General features: G+C 41.3%; 1 protein-coding gene across 2 annotated transcripts; it reads right to left on the bottom strand.

The window, feature by feature from the left end:
* Positions 1–879: 879 nt before the first annotated feature.
* On the bottom strand, positions 880–18,327 carry LOC135394814 (uncharacterized). 2 transcript variants are annotated; one of them, XM_064625820.1, is made up of 35 exons: positions 17,741–18,327; positions 17,576–17,614; positions 17,387–17,462; positions 16,053–16,091; positions 15,844–15,971; positions 15,696–15,772; positions 15,114–15,192; positions 12,931–13,163; positions 12,215–12,275; positions 12,079–12,150; positions 11,627–11,788; positions 11,393–11,517; positions 11,174–11,312; positions 10,575–10,643; positions 10,296–10,399; positions 9,773–9,872; positions 9,513–9,676; positions 9,242–9,395; positions 8,502–8,655; positions 8,259–8,408; positions 7,219–7,288; positions 7,053–7,134; positions 6,800–6,991; positions 6,638–6,709; positions 6,442–6,547; positions 6,162–6,313; positions 5,634–5,717; positions 4,878–5,021; positions 4,265–4,420; positions 3,442–3,489; positions 3,204–3,378; positions 3,013–3,119; positions 2,050–2,111; positions 1,785–1,967; positions 880–1,434 (listed from the first exon to the last, which is right to left on the bottom strand). In XM_064625820.1, the coding sequence occupies exons 2-34, from the start codon at positions 17,588–17,590 to the stop codon at positions 1,787–1,789; spliced, it is 3,732 nt and encodes a 1,243-aa protein (XP_064481890.1). In that variant the 5' UTR covers positions 17,591–17,614; positions 17,741–18,327; the 3' UTR covers positions 880–1,434; positions 1,785–1,786. The 2 variants fall into 2 exon arrangements, with proteins under 2 accessions (XP_064481890.1, XP_064481889.1); XM_064625819.1 differs by having other exon boundaries at positions 17,576–17,599.
* Positions 18,328–18,396: the final 69 nt, after the last annotated feature.

Genomic DNA, 18,396 nt, shown 5'->3' with positions numbered 1-18,396 from the left:
TCCTACTCCGAAGGTGTGCAGAATCCGGTTTTTTACAAGCGACACGACGGGACTTCCAAGTTCTTTCACTCTCTCGCAAGGTCGTTGCGTTACACGTGGCAATAATAAATTAGCAGACACAATGGGATGACAACAATTCATTTTGTCTGTTTTTTCTTCTTCTTCTTTTTCTCGTACACGAGTTTTAAGTGCTGCGTACAAATATAAACGGCGCATACGTTACTGACAGTGTGATATGTTTTTCCGTTGTTCTTCAATCACACAAAAAATTAATATATATAGTTGGTTAAATACATGATTAGGGCTCTAATACGTAGCATCAGCCTGCTTCACATCAGTGTCTGTTTGAGAATTTATCGACGAAACCAAGAACTAAAATGTCAGGCAAAAAAAAAAAAAAAAAAAAACATCTGCAGTGCAGTACTAAAAACAGACTAAACGAATGGGGACAAACAGAGCGCTGACAGTGTATTAATTTTTATAGTTTGTCTATTTTTTTTCAACTGCAGAAAGCAGGTCTTATTTACTTGTATTATTCGCAAAAATCCAAGAATCAAGTTATTTTGCATTTCAATAAAAGGATACAACCCTATGGTCTTGAAACTGCACCATATTTGTATCTACTTGCCTTGTAAATCCGCATTTCTTTCATACAGGTGGCAGAACTTAATATACAAACTTTAGACGCTGCTCATTTTGTACTACTTTCCAAAAGAACTGCATTACTGAGCTAAAGGGGGCAAACCGGTGATCCACACTGACAACGTAATTTTCAGGTAACACAAGTACACTTTTGTGGTCATTCTTGACAATTTTGCTAGCTAGTTGTGCTTTCCTGCAGCACTCTGCTGAGAGAAAAGCAGGCACTTGATGCTCAACTGAGTGAATCTGCATTTTATTTGTCAACAGGGACATTAAGACAGTAAACACGAATGCAATAGAAAAAAATACAATTTATTATACACTTTTTCTGCTGTTAACAGCATTGTCATAAATCCTTGTAAATACATATTTCTGCAGAAAATGACTAGTGAACGCATCAATAAATAAATTTGTCATGTTAGGAATGTGTACCCTTTGTCACACAAATAATATGTGACTGAACTGTGTAAATGCAAAGACAAGTGACAAGTTTAATGGAGGCTAGTAGCTAGTATATTAGCAAGACTAGATGACTCAGCTCCAAGTAAGGTTTTAGTTGCTAATAAATAAATAAGTAATAAATAAATAGATAAATTAGTCAATAAAAATAAATAAGTCCGTAGTTCAATATATTGGGAGGTGTCACTGTGGCAAATAAAACTAAATTAGGTTATGAGTCAGGTGATGCAACCACGTCAGTCAGTGAATGTAACGTACACCAATATAACAACAAATAAGCACAGGAAACCCAAGTGTCCTGCCTTGGTAGCCTGGAAGCTGGAAATGTTTTTCCTAAAAATAAAATAATAGTATTAACTATAGGTTCTCCAATTTGCTGTCAAAGATTTAACAGAGAATAACAACGAACAAATTGATTTGTACATAATTTAATATTGATGACAGTGCAGTTCTGTGAGCCATTTGCATCAGCTAAATATATTGACAATGTATCGTTAAGTACAAATGCATACACATTAATGAAAAGGACCACAAGTAGTTTAGAAAACGTATTGCTCCAATCACGAACAAAAGACTAAAAGAACATTCGCTGTACACAACTTTTTTTCTGTTTTTGTGACAACCCCAGTTACCGCGTGCCCCATATTTCAAACCTGCACATATAGAAATTGATAAAAAAATACCATTAGCTCGTCTGCCTCTGTGGTGTCCTAGCAGGTGACGCATCGTCATCTTCCAATCCCGAAGACGACAGACTTTGGCGTGTCCTTATAGACGTCGTCAGCTGACTGTCCTGCTCGAGCGCTTCTTGCAAATCTCGTGGTGGCGAAAGAGCTGCTAACCCTGACGCAATGTGCATCTGGCGGCTGCGGAAAAAAATGTCCTCTCGTACGGCGCGCACTCAATTGCACAACGTTCCCCACCGCTGCTTCGGACACCGGCGCTTACCGCGAACTTGCCGTGATGAAGGACATGGCTTCTTCGTGTGTGAGTTTTCTTAGGTGTGTGGCCTGGAGAAAGAGCAGGTACCATTACATTACAGCCAAGAAAGAAAAAGAAAAAACAAAAACTAGTGCAACATTTTTTCGACAACTGCACTCTGTGACATGTACCAAAGTGCTTCAAGAATTTTGCAATATAGTAAATCTGCTACAATATTATAAAATAAGTTTTAGGAGAACGCTTCAGTAAGCTCGGGAAGTGGGGTAGGTGGCAACGTACACTCATCTTGAAGTAGCAACAAGGACATGGACAGACAATTCAACAGGAGTACTAATTTCGGTACTCCTGTCCGATTGTCTGTGTCCTCGTTGCTGCTTCAAGGTGCATGTTTAAATAAACTCTACTTTAGCTTTCATGGGCGTGTACATAAACATGTAAGGAAACTGCTGTTGGAACATGGAGGAAACAACTGTAAGAAGATACACTAAAGACATAATAATTTTATTACATTTAAGAGACGGTAAATTTCGTCAAACTGGGTCATGACAGGACTGCGAAAATAGACAGAATAATTTTTTTTTTTGAATAAATGGTAGAAAAATGACCAGACTCCAGGTTACTTTTATTGTTCGAAGCAATCCATGATTGCTACCACTTGACACATTGAAAAACTTATTGAGGAAGTGCAAGTAGTGCACTTCTAGTGCTGTCCTCAAATGAAAAGTGCAAACTTTTACAAGACAAAGGCAAGCAACGTCATGCAGGAAAAGTGCTTGGATTTGTTTCGTGCCCTGACTAGCAAATTGTTATACTAATAGATATATTGTATCTCGTCTACATGTAGTTATCTCCAACTTAGCATAAAACAAAAGCTGCATAAAAAACAAACTGACGCATAAAATAATATGACCTATTTTCATACACGACAAGAGCCTGGAACGCGGAAACATAGCTCTTCTAGAAACTTACGCCATGCTTGTTGTACACGTAGAACACATTTTCGGCCACATTTACGAGCTCGGGTTTGAACGTTGCGCAGATGAATTGTGCCGTTTCACTCGCCTCTTTAACAATTTCTGCAATGGAAGATTCATTCATTCATTCAATTCAGAAGATTCATTATGTGGGACGACATTGCACAAAAAAGAACGTGCACCAACCAGCCAATGTTGCACAGTGCCTCCCACTCAATGCGGCATCGACTTCGTCAAACAAGAAAAATGGTGACATGTCTGCCTTCTGCAAAGCTAGTGTGTAGCAGAGTTGCACAACTGATTTCTGTCCACCAGAGAGATGCCGCATGTCCATGAACTCTCCGTGTTCGAGGAACGATGCCTATAATGATATAGTTAATTGGAATGGGCTGTTCGCAGGGTATAATTCCTTCAGAGAACTCACCTTGAGTTCCAGTCTCACCATTCTGTCCACTTGTGTCTGTCCTTCCTCCTGTAGGTATATTCATGCATCATATGTAATAAACTGTTAATTAAACTGTTAAATGGCAAACTAAGGCATTCAGATTTGCTATCCAACAATGTTTTTTCCCTGCCCTTCATGTCCTCCTGTTCAAGACCCAATGTTGCCTACAGCGTGATTGCAGACACAGGCGAAGAGTTTTCAATCTGCCGGAGGGGGCCAAGTCCCCCCCCCCCCCCCCCCCCCCCCCCCCCCCCCCCCCCCCCCCCGTTTCATACACCGAGGTCGGACAGGGTGTCAGGAATTGCATGTTGTAACATTATGAGACAAATTTTTACGGAATTTTCACGTCCCCTTGCATGAGACACGCAATTCTTAGGATATCCCTCAAAGCTTTCATCTTGAGTGTCAGCTGAGAAGACTTCCTGGAGAGAGCCTGGCCCCCTTTAGAAAGTTCCTGGTCCCAAACCCCCCCACCCCCACCCCACAGTCAACTTGCTGCAAAATTTTGTGTTAATCTTCATCTTCTTTCATAGCCATATCAGCTCTTCAAGTGTATGAAATAACTTTCCTTCATCTCAACTAAAATAATTAGTGTTGCATCCTGTTATATGCACGAATGACTCATCAGGTTCTGCAGAGCTAAAGTTACGGAGTGAAAAGGCACATAAAATATCCAACTTCAACTTTTCCTTGCAGCTAAGCATTTGCCATGTATCGAAACGGCCAGTCATTGCAACAACAGAAAAAAAATTCCACAACATATATGTATGACATATATGTATGTACTATAATTAGCACTTACTTGACTAGTGTGGTCCACTGAGATGACAGCTTTTGCGCGACCTTGTGGGACAAAGCGCTTGAAGATCTGCTCAAAGTAGGCACACACTTGCTTGATGTTCAGTGTAACAGCTTCGACCCTGTTTTCTTGCAGGCTGTCTCGTGCATTCTTTATGGGCTATGGGGAACAAAATGTAATCTCTGTCATTTAGCCATACGTTATGTAATTTTAGGCATGTAGTTAATATTAGTTGCAACCAGAATGCACCACACCTTAAACCTGTTAGCCTCATTGTCAGTGTCACAACACGTTCGAAATATATATCTACAGGACATCCAGGGGACGTCCCGCTTGCAACGTCACCCCTGGATGAATGTACGACATTTATGAATATTTTTGGATATCCATAGAACGTCAAATGGACATCCATCATGGATCTGGACGTTAGGATTAAACTTGGATTTCCTTGGGACGTTGATGGTTCTCTGGGCATATACCACAGAAAGATGCTTCCCAATGTAGGCACTGGGATTAGCAAGTTATGGTCCATTCTAATTGAAGAGCAAAGATGTTACAATTCCTTTCGTGTCTAGAAGAGCCAACACCCCGAGAACACATATATATGGCCTCTCACCTGTTCACTTGTGTCCAGGTCGGCTAATCTGCGGGCGGCATCATCTCTTGCGCGCACTTTACGATCGTAGTCACGCATAACCCGAAGATTGAGATGTGTGTAACGCTCAAGCTGAGCTCTTAGCTCCTTCTGTATCTGCCGCACCTGCAAAAAAATGTGCATGCTCGTACAAGATATCTTGGAAATGTGAAGCTTATATTACATATAACATTTTTGCCCATCATGTCCTGATGGTGTGCGAGATATGCCCTCGACCCTCACAATGCAAATCTGTGGGTGCCAACTTCCAGTAATATGCGGACGAGGGTATATAGTTAAACCCTTTGGGTTTTTGTTTCAGGAGCTCTAACATTGGACACAGTATAGGGTGGAAATAAAAAGCAGATTTTTGGTGGAAAATTAAAAAAAAGGAACGCTTCCGGCGTTTCAGACACTGGTCGCCAAGAAGCTGTGTTGAATGTGCAGTGCTTAGTGCTTTCCAGCTCCCTATTGGATGGTTGAATTTGCACTTTTGCTTTTTTATTTTTATTTTTTCGGGTGTTACCATAAGTCACGACGCTGCAAATCAGAGGGCAGAAACAGGTTTCACTGGGTTTAACCCCAAGGAACAAGGCTCTATAGCCCAAAATGCAAATGTCATTGTACGACATCCCCTAGATATCCTATGGATGTCCTGACCTTGTGAGGACGTCCCTAGGATTTTAATGGTTAGGTTTGCTGGGAGGTATCGTACAATTACACAGAATCAGAACTTGCCCTGCTTGTTTCCATCTTGTCGTATTCGCTGTAGAAGCTAGAAGGTGCACCGCATTTGTTGATCAAGCGTTGATAATGAGCAATCTGAAATGAAGGCAATTTGTACGATGGCTTCATGCTACTAGCATCCCTGACTGATGGAAAGCTTTGTTTCACACAAATTTCACAAACATTATTTGTCTTGAAGCACACGAATGCTAAAACATCATGACATGTTACTCCACGTACGTGCCTGGCATCATGTCATACTGCACGGAAAACGTTGTAGCACACTTCCGTATGGCAATAAACAAGACAAACATGCAACAAATTACATTAATGTGTAAGCATTACACCCTGTTATGCATGTATAGCAAATGTTTTCTTACATGTCTGTTGCATTTGACTGGAAGAACCAAATGATATCTGGTTAATCATCAATCGGTCATCATCACTATAAATTGGCTTGGGCATATAAAAAGCCATGTTGTGAATCATATGAAAGGTGTGTTATGTACCAACTTGTTTTATTCAGGTTCCAAATTTTACCTGTTCTTCCAGTGAAGCCATCAATTGCCGGCAAGCATCTTGCTCAGCCTGACTTTCCGATCGCTCAGCTTTTTTTCGCTGCTCGAGTTCGAGCAAAAGATGCAACTCCTCTTTGAGATCCTTTAGTTTTTCTGACACTGGACGCGGCTGATCTGTGCAATTAAATCAAAGATCATTTCATGTAGGTGCAGCGATATATCAGAAGCCCAGCAAAGTGCTGTACAAACTACAGATGTATCTCTTATGTGTCTCTAGAATCGGTTGTTAGGACGAAACTAACCAACATTGGAGATTCTCCTTTTCCTTTTCATCATGCTAAAGTGACGTGCTGACTCTTCAATCTCAGCCTGTTTCAGATCATGCGATTCTTTCAGCTCCTCTATTTCCTGGGGGAAGCACATAAACAATTATATATATTTTTTCCCCCTTCTTTCCATAGTCATTTTGAATGTGACAAGCATGCATGCTTCCAATACCTGATTCAGCTCCTCCAAGGTCCTGCTGTGGTATCTTTTCTCGAGCGCCTTCGAAGAGCGTGCGGCTTTAAGCTGCTCACGAGAAATGAAAGAACAATGTGGTTTAAAACAGAAACGCTCGGAAACACATTTCTCAAGTAGTGCGTAAACACTTCTGCTCACTTCCTGAAGAAGTTTATTCTCCTCCCTGAAACGCCTCCTCATGTCTCGTATCCGATGTTCCAGCTCTCCCAATTCTTCCAACTCTTGTTCGCTGAGTCCCGCTTGTGGAGGGTTATGCTGTTCGTCGACCATGAGGACCTCTTCTCTCCTCAGCAGCTGCACCTCGTCCTGAAGCACCTTCACGGCTTCACGCTGAAGAGTAGATATAATAATACATGAATGTATTGGTTAACGATTGGAAGACAGCGCTCACTTTTCCGTCGACGAGCTCTTGAAACGTAGCAATTTCTCTTTCAAAAGCAGCTATTTTGTGCTTGTTGTCTGCCACAGAATTTCTGAAAAAGTTACATAAGTAACGAGCATTTCATTTAAAAAAATGGCACGCAATCTTACAATGGTTATATAGACACGTTACTAACATGTGGTGTTCCAGCTTCCTGTTGATACGCTCGATCCTTCTGTCCACTTCTTCTTGTAGAGCTCGGAGATGTGAAAAATAGTGCTAAGGATGAAGTGAGATGCAACTGCTGATGAAAAGCTAAGCAAAACTGTAAAGGTCATCGCCATCAATAGCTATGATCCATCTTGGGCCAACTTTGACATTTAGTGTAAATCTTGTTTAGTCAGTAACCTTCATGGCCATCCTAGCGCCAGTAAAGTCAAATCAAATCAAATCAAAAACCTTCATGGCCGTGAGTATAAAGGCAAATGAATGAAATTCGGGCATCTACCATATTAACTTTCAGGTCTGAGTTGTTCTGGTCTTACAGGAGCATGGAAAGGGTACTCCAGGTAGTTGAAAAACGCTGTTACTTCGTTGAATGGCTATAAAAAAACATCCGGCTCACGCCACCTTTCGATCATTATAGGAGTGGATGCACGTGCTTTGTCACACCTTGACATGTGTTCCTGTGGCACGTCACATGACTTGGCAGGTGCCAAAATCAAATGTCTGCTGCCGGTTGTGTGAAAATGCAATACAGTGGTCGAACATCCTAACATGGTCCAAAAGAGATTTTTTTTTTCATCTTGGACTGCTCCTTTAAAAAGGTATTAAAATGCAACACTTTCTCATTGTGGTATGAGAGATGTCATTACCTTGATAGCAATGTAAAAGGAACAGGATTCATTAGTTGCATTTTTCATGATTTATGTGTGAAGAAAACAGCAATTTGCGTTTTCCCTCCTCTCAAGCAACGAGACATGGTGGTGTGGACAGTACATCCAATTACCGCAGGAAGTCTTTCGCAGGGACCAATGAGAGGTCGTGCTGCTGTGTCGCTTGAGAAAGAGAGACGAGGAAGCGTAATTGCCGTTTCCTTCATGCTTAAATTATGAACAACACAATAGGTTCCCTTTGCATTGCTGTCAAGGTTCAGAACTCGAGGTAAGTTTCAAAGAACATACATATAATTTAGTTCGAATGATCCTAGCTGTAAAGCATTATCATAAAGGATATCTTTTATCCTTTGATCTAGTGCATTCCCCTCACTAACGAGGGCACTGTACGCATCTGAGACTTCTTTGTAAGTCCTGAAAAGACTCGTTCCCAGCTTCGTGGTGTCAATAAATCCGCCGGTCATTGCTCCTCTCGGGTCCAATCTGTCACCTGGATGAGCAACACCATTTACCGTAAGTCAGCGTTATTAATTAATTAATCAACGACATACTGATGAAAGTAGCAGAGACACAACACACTAACCCTCTGGGGTGATCAACGTAGCCCCTCGGAGGATTTTTCTCGCGTGCGCTGCCAGCTGCATGGTTCGACAAAGGAATTTACGGACCAGAAGTGATTCTGCAAAATCGCGCGCTATGGCAGCGGATCGGACGCATGAAGTCAGTGGAATGAGGTCCTGCGAGATAAATATACGGCGGATAAATGGATGGATATGAATATGTATATGGATGAATATATGATATACATAAATAAGTTGTGTCTGTCCGAGTGTCTCGTTTTCGTGCCGCCAACCAACATACTAGCCAATTTAGTGCTAAAGATATGTTACTGTTTTCCTGCAAAATTTTCCAGTTGTTAATGTGGCTGATATTTAAGAAAATTTGTGTAACATTTTTTGGCATAATGGTAAGGGATAAATTATTTAAGCTAATGTATAATACAGCAAATTTAATTAATTCCATTAAATTAAAAGTTGCCAAAGTAACTTCCATGACCAAAAAACCCTCGCAGACCTCTGCAATTCAGGAAGCCCCCCTTTTTTCTTAAAAGCTTGTTCGCAGTTTTCTATAGCCACGTAATTGAAGCTACGACTATGAATGTCGTATGCTGTGCAATAAATTTTATATGTAATGATTGATTGCTTTGACTGCCTTCGTGACTGTGACTCAGTCTGTGACTAAGACTGTGTCCCTGTAACAGCCTCTCGTGGACATTTAGCACATATTGCATTGCACAGTCACCCTGCATATGCTTACGCATACCTGGGTCAACTGTTCTGGAACGTCAAGTTCTTCTGGAGGCTTCATGTGTCGGTTCAGAGCACAAAATTCCACCCAGCCAGGCATCTTCTTCTGGTTGAAGATCTTTAACAAACCTGTGGCCGCTGTATCTGTGTCCACTATCAACTTGAACATCCTGGCAAAATAATTACCATATATATTTCTCACAAGAGCCTCTGCATAACAATAACTCTGCTCTGAAAATGTGATATAACAACAAATTCTAATTATCTATCAAGTGCCATGGTCTTACCTGGATCCCATCACCACATTGACAGGGACTTCATAATTTTCGTCTACTTCCAGATACTTTACCAGAGGCCCATGATAAGACTTCACCAGAGGATGGTCATCCCCGTGAGTGGTCCTTAGATCCCTCACTACTTTCTCTATTCCTTGCCAGCCCTGGCATGCACCCTTAACAATGGCAAGAAAGATTACTTACAACCGTGATTAACAAAGACCAAAGTCAGACACCTGAAACTCTATGCAGGTATAGACTTATAGAAGTACCTTTCCCATGACCCTTGCTAGTTTGCTGCATGCTTCACGGACGTGCACTTGGCTGTTGCGTTCGACCTGGCTTTTAACGGCTCTTTGCCTTTCGAGGTCCCTGCAGGGTTATGTATTTTATATTTGAGAACATGCAGGTAGCAAAATTACACTATATGTATTAAGTGTGCTGGATTTTAAAAATTACAAATTTAAAATATTAAATTAAAATGACAATTTTTGAGAAACAAATTACTAGTTTAATGTAATTTATTTTAATCTACTATTTGTATGCGTAAATGAATTACCCATTAAAAATGAAACACCAGTACATATAGCCATTTCTAGGATCTACGACTATATACATGTTAAACAGATGCACGAGTTTGTAAACCATGTGGGTTCGATCCCTACAGCTGGCTAACCTTTTCAGTGACTTTCATTTTTCATCGTTGATTTTTAAACCTGTTTCACCAGCATTTTACAGCTTCCTTTTCAATGACAGGTTCAGAAACATGCATGCAAATTAATGTGTGAACCTTACGTGATGTCCTCGATGGTCTTCCTTTTCTGCTTTTTTAAATCCATGACCTCTTGGTGAAACTGGTAAATGAACCGGTTAAGATGCTCCTGTTCAGCTTTGCCTCTCTGTTAAGGAACAAAAAAAAAAACATGAACAGGGACATATAAAAAAGAAGAGGACATAGCTGTGTGATGTGCACGTAGCAGTAGCCAATCACCATCCAGTTATCATCGTTAATTTCAATGACCATTGGTCCAACTTCGGGCCAAGTGTCACAGCCAATTTTAAAATTATACTCACTGTCAGCTCCTGCTGTGCTCTAGCTAACTCTTCCTGTGCTTGTGATATGGCTCGTGTGTGATCATCAAGCTACAAAACAAATACAAAAATAAACACTGAATGGCATTTTACGGCAGCTCCATTAGGAGACTTCCACATTACTGGTATACTAGTCACTTAAAGGAGCACAGAACATATTCTTTTAGTGCATGATTGAATATATACTACCTTCAGGAACCGTCACACACAAATATTTCCTTTGAGAAGTGCGAATTTCCTGAGAGAAGTAGTTTACGAAAATGCACGCAATGGAAGCAAAATATCTCTCCCATGCTACTCGTGACATGTGGTCACGTCAATAACTCTTTATTACCAGCGCTCTTTATTACCTGCCGAGCATTGTTCTAGTCCTAGTTCATACGTAAATCTCTTTCCATGCTCTTTTAACACACTAGAGCACCGCACAGGCCCCATTCTTAGGCCGAGGCCCTGTCCGAGCCCGGCCGTCCTTCGATTTACCCGCCCGCCAGCCCAAAGAATTTCTAGGTTTTCCAGTCCAGGGCCCGCAAAAAGAAAAGGCTTTTGGATAAGCCTGAGCCCATACAGCAGCTCAATCTAACCTCGTTCTGTTTACGATGGCAAGTTTCGCGAATCCAGGCCAGACGGTTCCGCAGAAACGTGTTGCGTTCTTCCGGGTTCATGTTGGCTCTGCTGTGAGCACCGATCGTGGCTCCTTTCTTCTGCTCCGAGGCTTTAGTTCTTGCAATTAAATTTTTGCGAGGAATAAAATGCAGTAAGTCCTATATCTGGCAGCCTATAAAAGTAGTCACCCCGCTTACTCATTTAGAAGCTCTGCAGTGGTCTGTTCTCGTCCATCGATCTTCTGTTGGAGCTTTAACAGTTCGTCATCTATTTCCTGGGCCTTACTTGTCATTTCGACAAGTCGGTTGCTTTTTAAGTTTATCTGCAACATATGGAGTGGAATATAGTACACATCATCATTGCTACTATTAAGACAACTACTATTACACGCAAGAATTTCTAAAGGGGGACAAATACTTGCATAGACTTACCTCTGTTTCCATTTTGTCAACTTCTTCCTCCAGTTCTTGGCCCCGACATCTGGTACGTTGAATTTGCCGAGCAATCTCTTCTCCTTGTTCCATATCCTGTTCCCATCGAACCTGGTCCAACCGTTCCCGATCGGCCTCCAATTCAATTTCGTGCTCTAGTAGCTGCAAGAAGTTTAATGCATGTGCGGTTACCGTATTTTCTCGAATATAAGACGACCTTTTTTTTTTTTTTCAAAAATCCAGTGTTCCAAAACTGGGGGTCGTCTTAGATTCCAATATGCGGGTCACAACGAGGTCAGGGGAAAGACGGGAGCAGACGACAGGATCGGGCAATAGCGCTGCGCGACCGATATCACGTGTTGCGGTGTCAGCGCAATGCAAATATGGCAATAACTAGCAAACATAACTAACAGTCCGGCAACTAGAACATCCGAAACGTAATATTCTCTTACTGTACGCCTGTTTCTGATTGTCCGCAGCTCTTGCTCCTCCTCTGAAGACTGTCGTTGTAGCTTTTCTCTCGCCTGTAGAGAAAACAAAGGACATGCACATGCAATGTAACACCCTTCTATCGGGACAGATACGTACCTCCTGCAGCTTTTTCTTGAGCTTGGCTTGCTCTCTTCGATATTGAATGCAAGAGATTGTCCTGAAAAGTAATTTTCTTGTTTTGGCAGATATAGTATAGGAACTTTCCTGACGTCGTCTATCAAGATAACACGCCAGAGTTTACACCTGAGGAAAGTCCGTTAATACAGTAGGATAATAACAGTTAATTGAGATAATAAAATTAATATCTTTTCCTCTATATGGGACAATTTTTGTTTTACAAAAATGCACCAGGAAGCGAGTTGAATGAATGAAATTATCAAACTATATTGAGAGCGAATCTTGAAGGGCGTTAAACTGCTCTGCCGCACCGAGAGCTTGGAGGACATCGTGAAAGTTCCGTTATTATGAAGTTTAGAGGGGGGGATCATTATTACGGTTATGTTCTAACAGCAAAATGTATCACTGCTGACACATTTCTAAAGCTGGAACAACAAAGCCCCCCCCCTGTAAGGGGTGACAAGGAAAGAAAGAGAGGGGGATAATAGGGGAGATGGGGTTGAGAGGGGGTGGATAATTCACTAGGGCATGCTGGCTTTGCAGCCAAAACAGCAAAATAGGAAGAAAATGACTTTTTTTTTTTTTTTACGAAGTTGAGCAACCTTGCACATTAATTCAAAAGGTATACAGTATTAATCTGCGCTCATTTCAATGTCTATACATATATATATTTTAACCTATACTGTAAGGTGTACCTGTCTTTTTGCTCCAAGATTCCTCTCCGTTTGACTTGTTCCAGTTCCGTACTCTGCGCCTCGAGGGCACGGGTCTGACGTGCAACCTCTTCCCGCAACTTTTCTCTGGCGTGAATGGCATCATTCAGCCAACTGTTGCCCGTCGTGATGGCGTATTCAAATTTGTCCAGTCCCAGGAAGGTTTTCAGCTGCAGCATGCGCTCTTCTGGGCTTACCAGGGTCATGCTTAAGATCTGTGGAAATGTCAATTTCTTTGCATCACTTTTTTCTTCTTTTCAAAATCCACTACTTATTATGGTTACGTAACGATAATTATAAAAATTAATTATAAGAATATTTATTATTATAACAGTTCTTGTCTCAGAACCTTCTCCTTTATTCTATCCTACCTACTCCTCTTCTTCTCCCGGCTGGTTACAATTATGACTAATTATTATATTGATAATTGCAATTATTACAGTCAAATAATACAAATACAGTCAAACTCCTTTATAGCGAACACCTTTTTAACAAAAATACCACTACCGCAAATTTTTTTTGCGGTCCCGCTGGAGCCCTATAGGTCCAATAATGGACATCCTTTTTAACGAAAATACCTTTACTGCAAATTTTTTTTGCTGTCCCCTGAGTTTCGTTGTAAAGGAGTTTGACTGTAATTGGAAGTATTTTTTATATCAATTACAGTCAAACTCCTTTATAGCGAACACCTTTTTAACGAAAATACCACTACAGCGAAATTTTTTTGCGGTCCCGCTGGAGCCTATAGGTCCAATAATGGACATCCTTTTTAACGAAAATACCTTTACTGCGAACTTTTTTTGCTGTCCCCTGAGCTTCGTTGTAAAGGAGTTTGACTGTATATACTTATACCGGGTATTTTACCGGGTGGTCCCCAGGCAGAATAATTCATAGAATAATTCATAAACAGGTGGCGCTATCGAAGAACTCTTTTTTGGAAAGATCCTTGAGACATCGGCCAAGAACTGTGCAGTGAACGGGTATACGCTAATTAATTACTGCTCGCCATCTTGTCTCCTTGTCTGGGTGGGTGTGATGCTGCCTCTTTATCCCAATGATTATAGGCGCTTGCAGCCCCGTATGCGAACCGAACAGACAAACAAGTAATCTAGTGTCGGATACATGAACGAACGAGTGCATTATTACGCCACCCCGCACAAAAAATACGTAGACCGAGAACAATTAATTACTCGGAAAAATCGCTAAGTGTTGAAGCGTTTCTTTTTCCCCGGAATACGTTTCGCTGAAGGCCCCGAAACATAAAATAGGGGTTCTGAAAGTGCCCAAAGTAAAATTTGAATATCGAGTCTATACAAATGAGCCGCTCGCAGCTCGGTTCTTTGCCGATGTCTCAAGGAAGTTCTTAGATAATGCCACCTGCTTACGAATTATTCAGGTGGAGGGCCTTTGTGAGACACCGGGTATATGCAGTTTTTCATCGTTTTTTTTTTACACAATCGATGGATTACTTATAAAAAAGCTGAGAGCAACGCTGATATGCCATCTGTGCAGGCGGATACCCTGTAGGACAGCGTGTGCAACTACTGGACGACTAATTTGCTAAAATTCATTGATTAACTGATTAGATGCTTTCGGAGAAATGTGAGAGGTCAGAATTGGGCCAGGCATTATTCAAATCCGTCATCGTTATTATCACCCTGAGAAGCGAACGTAAATTGAGATATAAATTGCCAAATTTTGCTATGCAAATGAGCGGAAACGGGAACTACACACTACTCGAGCATAGAAAGAGCAACAGGCAATCCACGTGAGGGCCGTGGAGCTGATAGGAGTAGGCACTAATATGTTGGCCACACAGACCACTCTCCAACCCAGATAAGGTGAAGGCCACGTCGTTCCTGCACTCGAAAAGTGCGTAGTTCTAGTTTCCACTCATTTGCATAGCGAACTTTGGCAATTTATATATCAAATTACATTCGCTTCTCAGGGTGTTTAATAAGGATGATATGGATCTGAATAATGACTCGCTCCAGTTCTGCTATCTTGCATTTCCCAGAAAATATCTAATTAATAAGTTATTAATGGATTTTAGATAATTAGCAGGCATCAGCGCTCCTCTCACACCTTTTTTTTAATAAATAATTTGTGAAAAAATAATAAAAGCACACCCTGTATATAGATTTAAGTATTATGAGCTTGCATACCTGTCCCTGTGAAATGATATGGTGGTTTATTTCTTGAGCCATCCCCACGGTACTCAGCAGGTCACGAATTTTCTCTTTTCTGTCCACAATATTTTTTGGAAAGATAAAATCAGTTGTTGCGACATCAACAACAATATTTGTTACAAAGGGAATGCCTAATGTGAAAGTTCGGAGGCCTACTAATATGGTCTTAGTTATGGGCTTAGTTCGGTATGAGTCTCAGCTCTCTGCTTGTGTGTTGTGAACATGTATCCAGGCACTGAGCACTAAAACCTGCTTTAACGTTAGTGGGTTTTTTTTGCGCGTGTGAATGAACATGTAGTATATGGTCAGTACATTATCAACACTCGGAAAACTCAACTGACCTCACTTGATATCTCTATGCTGTGTCCCACTTCTTTTTTTTTTTCTTCATTTTTTGTTGTTGCAATACATGGAAGATAGTATGAACTGATACTCCAGAGTTTGGTAAAGTTTTGCATTTTGCGACCATTCTTTACTGGCAGCACAACTCCTTTAAACTGTGTATGACAACTAAATGAAGAGGGAGATTACAAAGCCAAGCAACTGAGCAGCGCTTACTCCACCAGTTTCTTCTCGATGTAAAATTTATTTGTCACCGGGCTGATTTCTCGCTTCAGTGTGATAAATTTGGAGCCCTAAAATGAACACACGAAATAACAGGGTTATAATGGCTTAGACATGGCCGACAGCAGGTGGCATGTCTCACTTGTATGCGTTGATCCTCGTTGTTGATAACTACGGTAATGGATGCGCGGGCTTCACCATTGTGGAGCAGATAACGTCTTCCGCTTGGTTGCGTCGAAATGGAAGCGTCATTTAGCACATCAGTGAGAGCTGGAAAGGAGAAACGAAAGATTTGTAGAACAGTATTTAATTTAAAATGAAAGGCATCATTCTTTGCGGTCCTGAGCTTACCATGCAATATGTTGCTTTTGCCACTTCCATTCAAGCCAACTAAAAGACACAAATTATTTACATAGATAGCTTCGCATTGCTTTTAACATCAGTGCAGGCAAGGAAAAGAATGTCATTAGAGAATTCGGTGAGGTTACTTGGTATTCTGCTACTTTCTTCTTTTCTTTTTTTACTTAGCAATAACCGCACTGTTTAGAAATTCGAAGTGCGCCTTTCGAATTGTTTTTCTTTCTTTCCTTTTTTTTTTCAGTTCTGATGTGGGATAATGCCCTAGTAGCACAAAACGTTTTGTAAACGTCGAGGAAAGGTCTAGCCACAACCACATTTTCATCTAGGAGACGTCTTCAATCTGATCTACATAACGTCTTCTATCCCCGGATAAGTTGACGCTTTCCCGAGTCTTGAAGACGTGTTTGTGGCCGTCTTGAAGACGTTCAAAAAATTTTTAGAACACTAATTTGAATGTGAGAAAATTCAGCCCTGTCGATATCCACCGGGTACAGTTTTCCGGAGATCTGCCTCTTTTCTCATTTTTCAACCTCAGTCACCGTCACCACACGCTCCATTTTCTGTTTCTGCAAGCAGAACTGCAAGCAGCACTGCCACGTGGCATTTTGGCCAAAATCGAACACGCGGTTCACCAAGGTGGACCGCGTTAGCAGAGGTCCTCCCACCGTAAGAACAGCAGGCTCCCTCCACGGCGTTACACGTAGGGGAACCAGAGCGTAGAGGTGGTCCATTCCCTTGCAAAGGGAAAACAGATACTATACATTGCTCGTCCTAGAAACTGCCGTAAACTCGATAGCCGTGCTCGCCTCTGAGTCAAAATGGAGGGTGAGGTGTCTAAGTTTATTTTAATTATACGCACACAAACAACACTGAAGTGGGAAATTTCTGGGAGTATTAACTCACCGTCAACTCAACGCCTGTGTTTCCTACTGCTTTTGGTTTGAGACGGTCAGTAGGTCCACCGAAAGCAAACTTATTCAGTGCACACAAATCGTCCTCGTCTAAGATACGTGTTGAACACAGTTGGCGAAGACGTATTATAAACGGAAACTCGGTACTTCTTGCAAACGTGAACGGAAGACGTTTACGAGAGGTCTTCCTTTAGGATATCTCTTCAACAGAGATGCCGAAGACGTATTATAAACGTTAAATCGGCGCGTCTTATAAACATGCTATAAATTACGGCTTCTAGACGTCGCGTTGTCGTCCTGATCGTCTTCTACCCTAATTTGACCAAATAAAGACGTTTCCGCGACGTTTTGTGCTACTAGGGTGTTTACGCCACTGCAGAGTATTACAAACTCAGAAGAAGAACGGAAACTCACTTAGCACGTTGAGCCCCTTTGAAAATGGACCAACTGTCGTTTCGTGTCTGAAGCTTAGATAGCTCTGAAGAGTCACCTGTAATCAACATTATAAATTTCCCAAGAGTATTTGTACTATTTGTCTCATTCGGGATACTTGCGAATTCGACTGACGTAACGCTGATAAAGTGTAGGAGCGAGACCACTTACGCTTTCGATTCGCATGGCGATCACCTGAAACAGACACAACTTCAACCGAAAGTTAAACTTCGCGGTCCTTGCAAACACTTCCGCGAACTGGTTTATTACTCTCTACCGTCCTACGTGTCGATAAGTTATTGAAACGAGAGCAAATGACAAACAGAAGAAACTTACCGAGGTCTGTCCTGTAGTTAATTTGAACAAAGTAAGAAAAAACGTACGCACATTCCGTACAAGCGACGCGCTGCGCTCTTCGAAAGCCGTTAATGACCTGCCTGCCCACCGGCCCACCTGTGGTTTCGAAACGCAACCAATAGAAAGGTCGCGTCTGCGGAACGAGCGTCGATTGGTTAGTTTAGTCACATGGGATCTGACTTTTTTTTTCTTTTTTTCTTGTTTCGTCGTTGCGACTGTTTGTTCTGGTTTCCTCTGCTTCCTACATTTACTCTTGCAAAGAAATTCCAAATTCTTGTTAAAAAGAAAGAAAAAACACTTTACAGATGACACGGATAATAAACAACTGGAACTACTCGTGAAACCAAACCCGAAACCCTGCTACAGCCAAGTTTTCCAGTTTTCTGTCGGTTTTGGACGAGATAAATAATTTAAAAGGACTGCAATGTGCACACGAATGTGTGAACGAATAAAACAGGAGCATCAGCGTTTTAAATTTGCATTTGTCTGATCATTTATTTTAAAAAAAGAAAAAAATCGATGGTGGCATTGTCTACCAGTTTTATTCAGAGGATTGATACTATTATTCGCATATTGCATTATTTGGTACCATTAGAAATCACATCACACAGGTGTAACATACCTCCTGTAACACA

This window comes from Ornithodoros turicata, chromosome 5 (assembly GCF_037126465.1).
Source record: "Ornithodoros turicata isolate Travis chromosome 5, ASM3712646v1, whole genome shotgun sequence".
NCBI classification, from domain to species: domain Eukaryota; kingdom Metazoa; phylum Arthropoda; class Arachnida; order Ixodida; family Argasidae; genus Ornithodoros; species Ornithodoros turicata.
Note: the sequence above shows the minus strand (reverse complement) of the source record. Positions and strands in the feature narration are given on the sequence as shown.

Coding starts and splice junctions, on each gene's coding strand:
- LOC135394814 (XM_064625820.1), bottom strand. Junction 11,789..12,078: donor CAATCAGAAACAGGCGTACA/GTAAGAGAATAT, acceptor AACTTCTTGCAG/CTACTAGAGCACGAAATTGA. Junction 11,313..11,392: donor ACTGCAGAGCTTCTAAATGA/GTAAGCGGGGTG, acceptor TTTAATTGCAAG/AACTAAAGCCTCGGAGCAGA.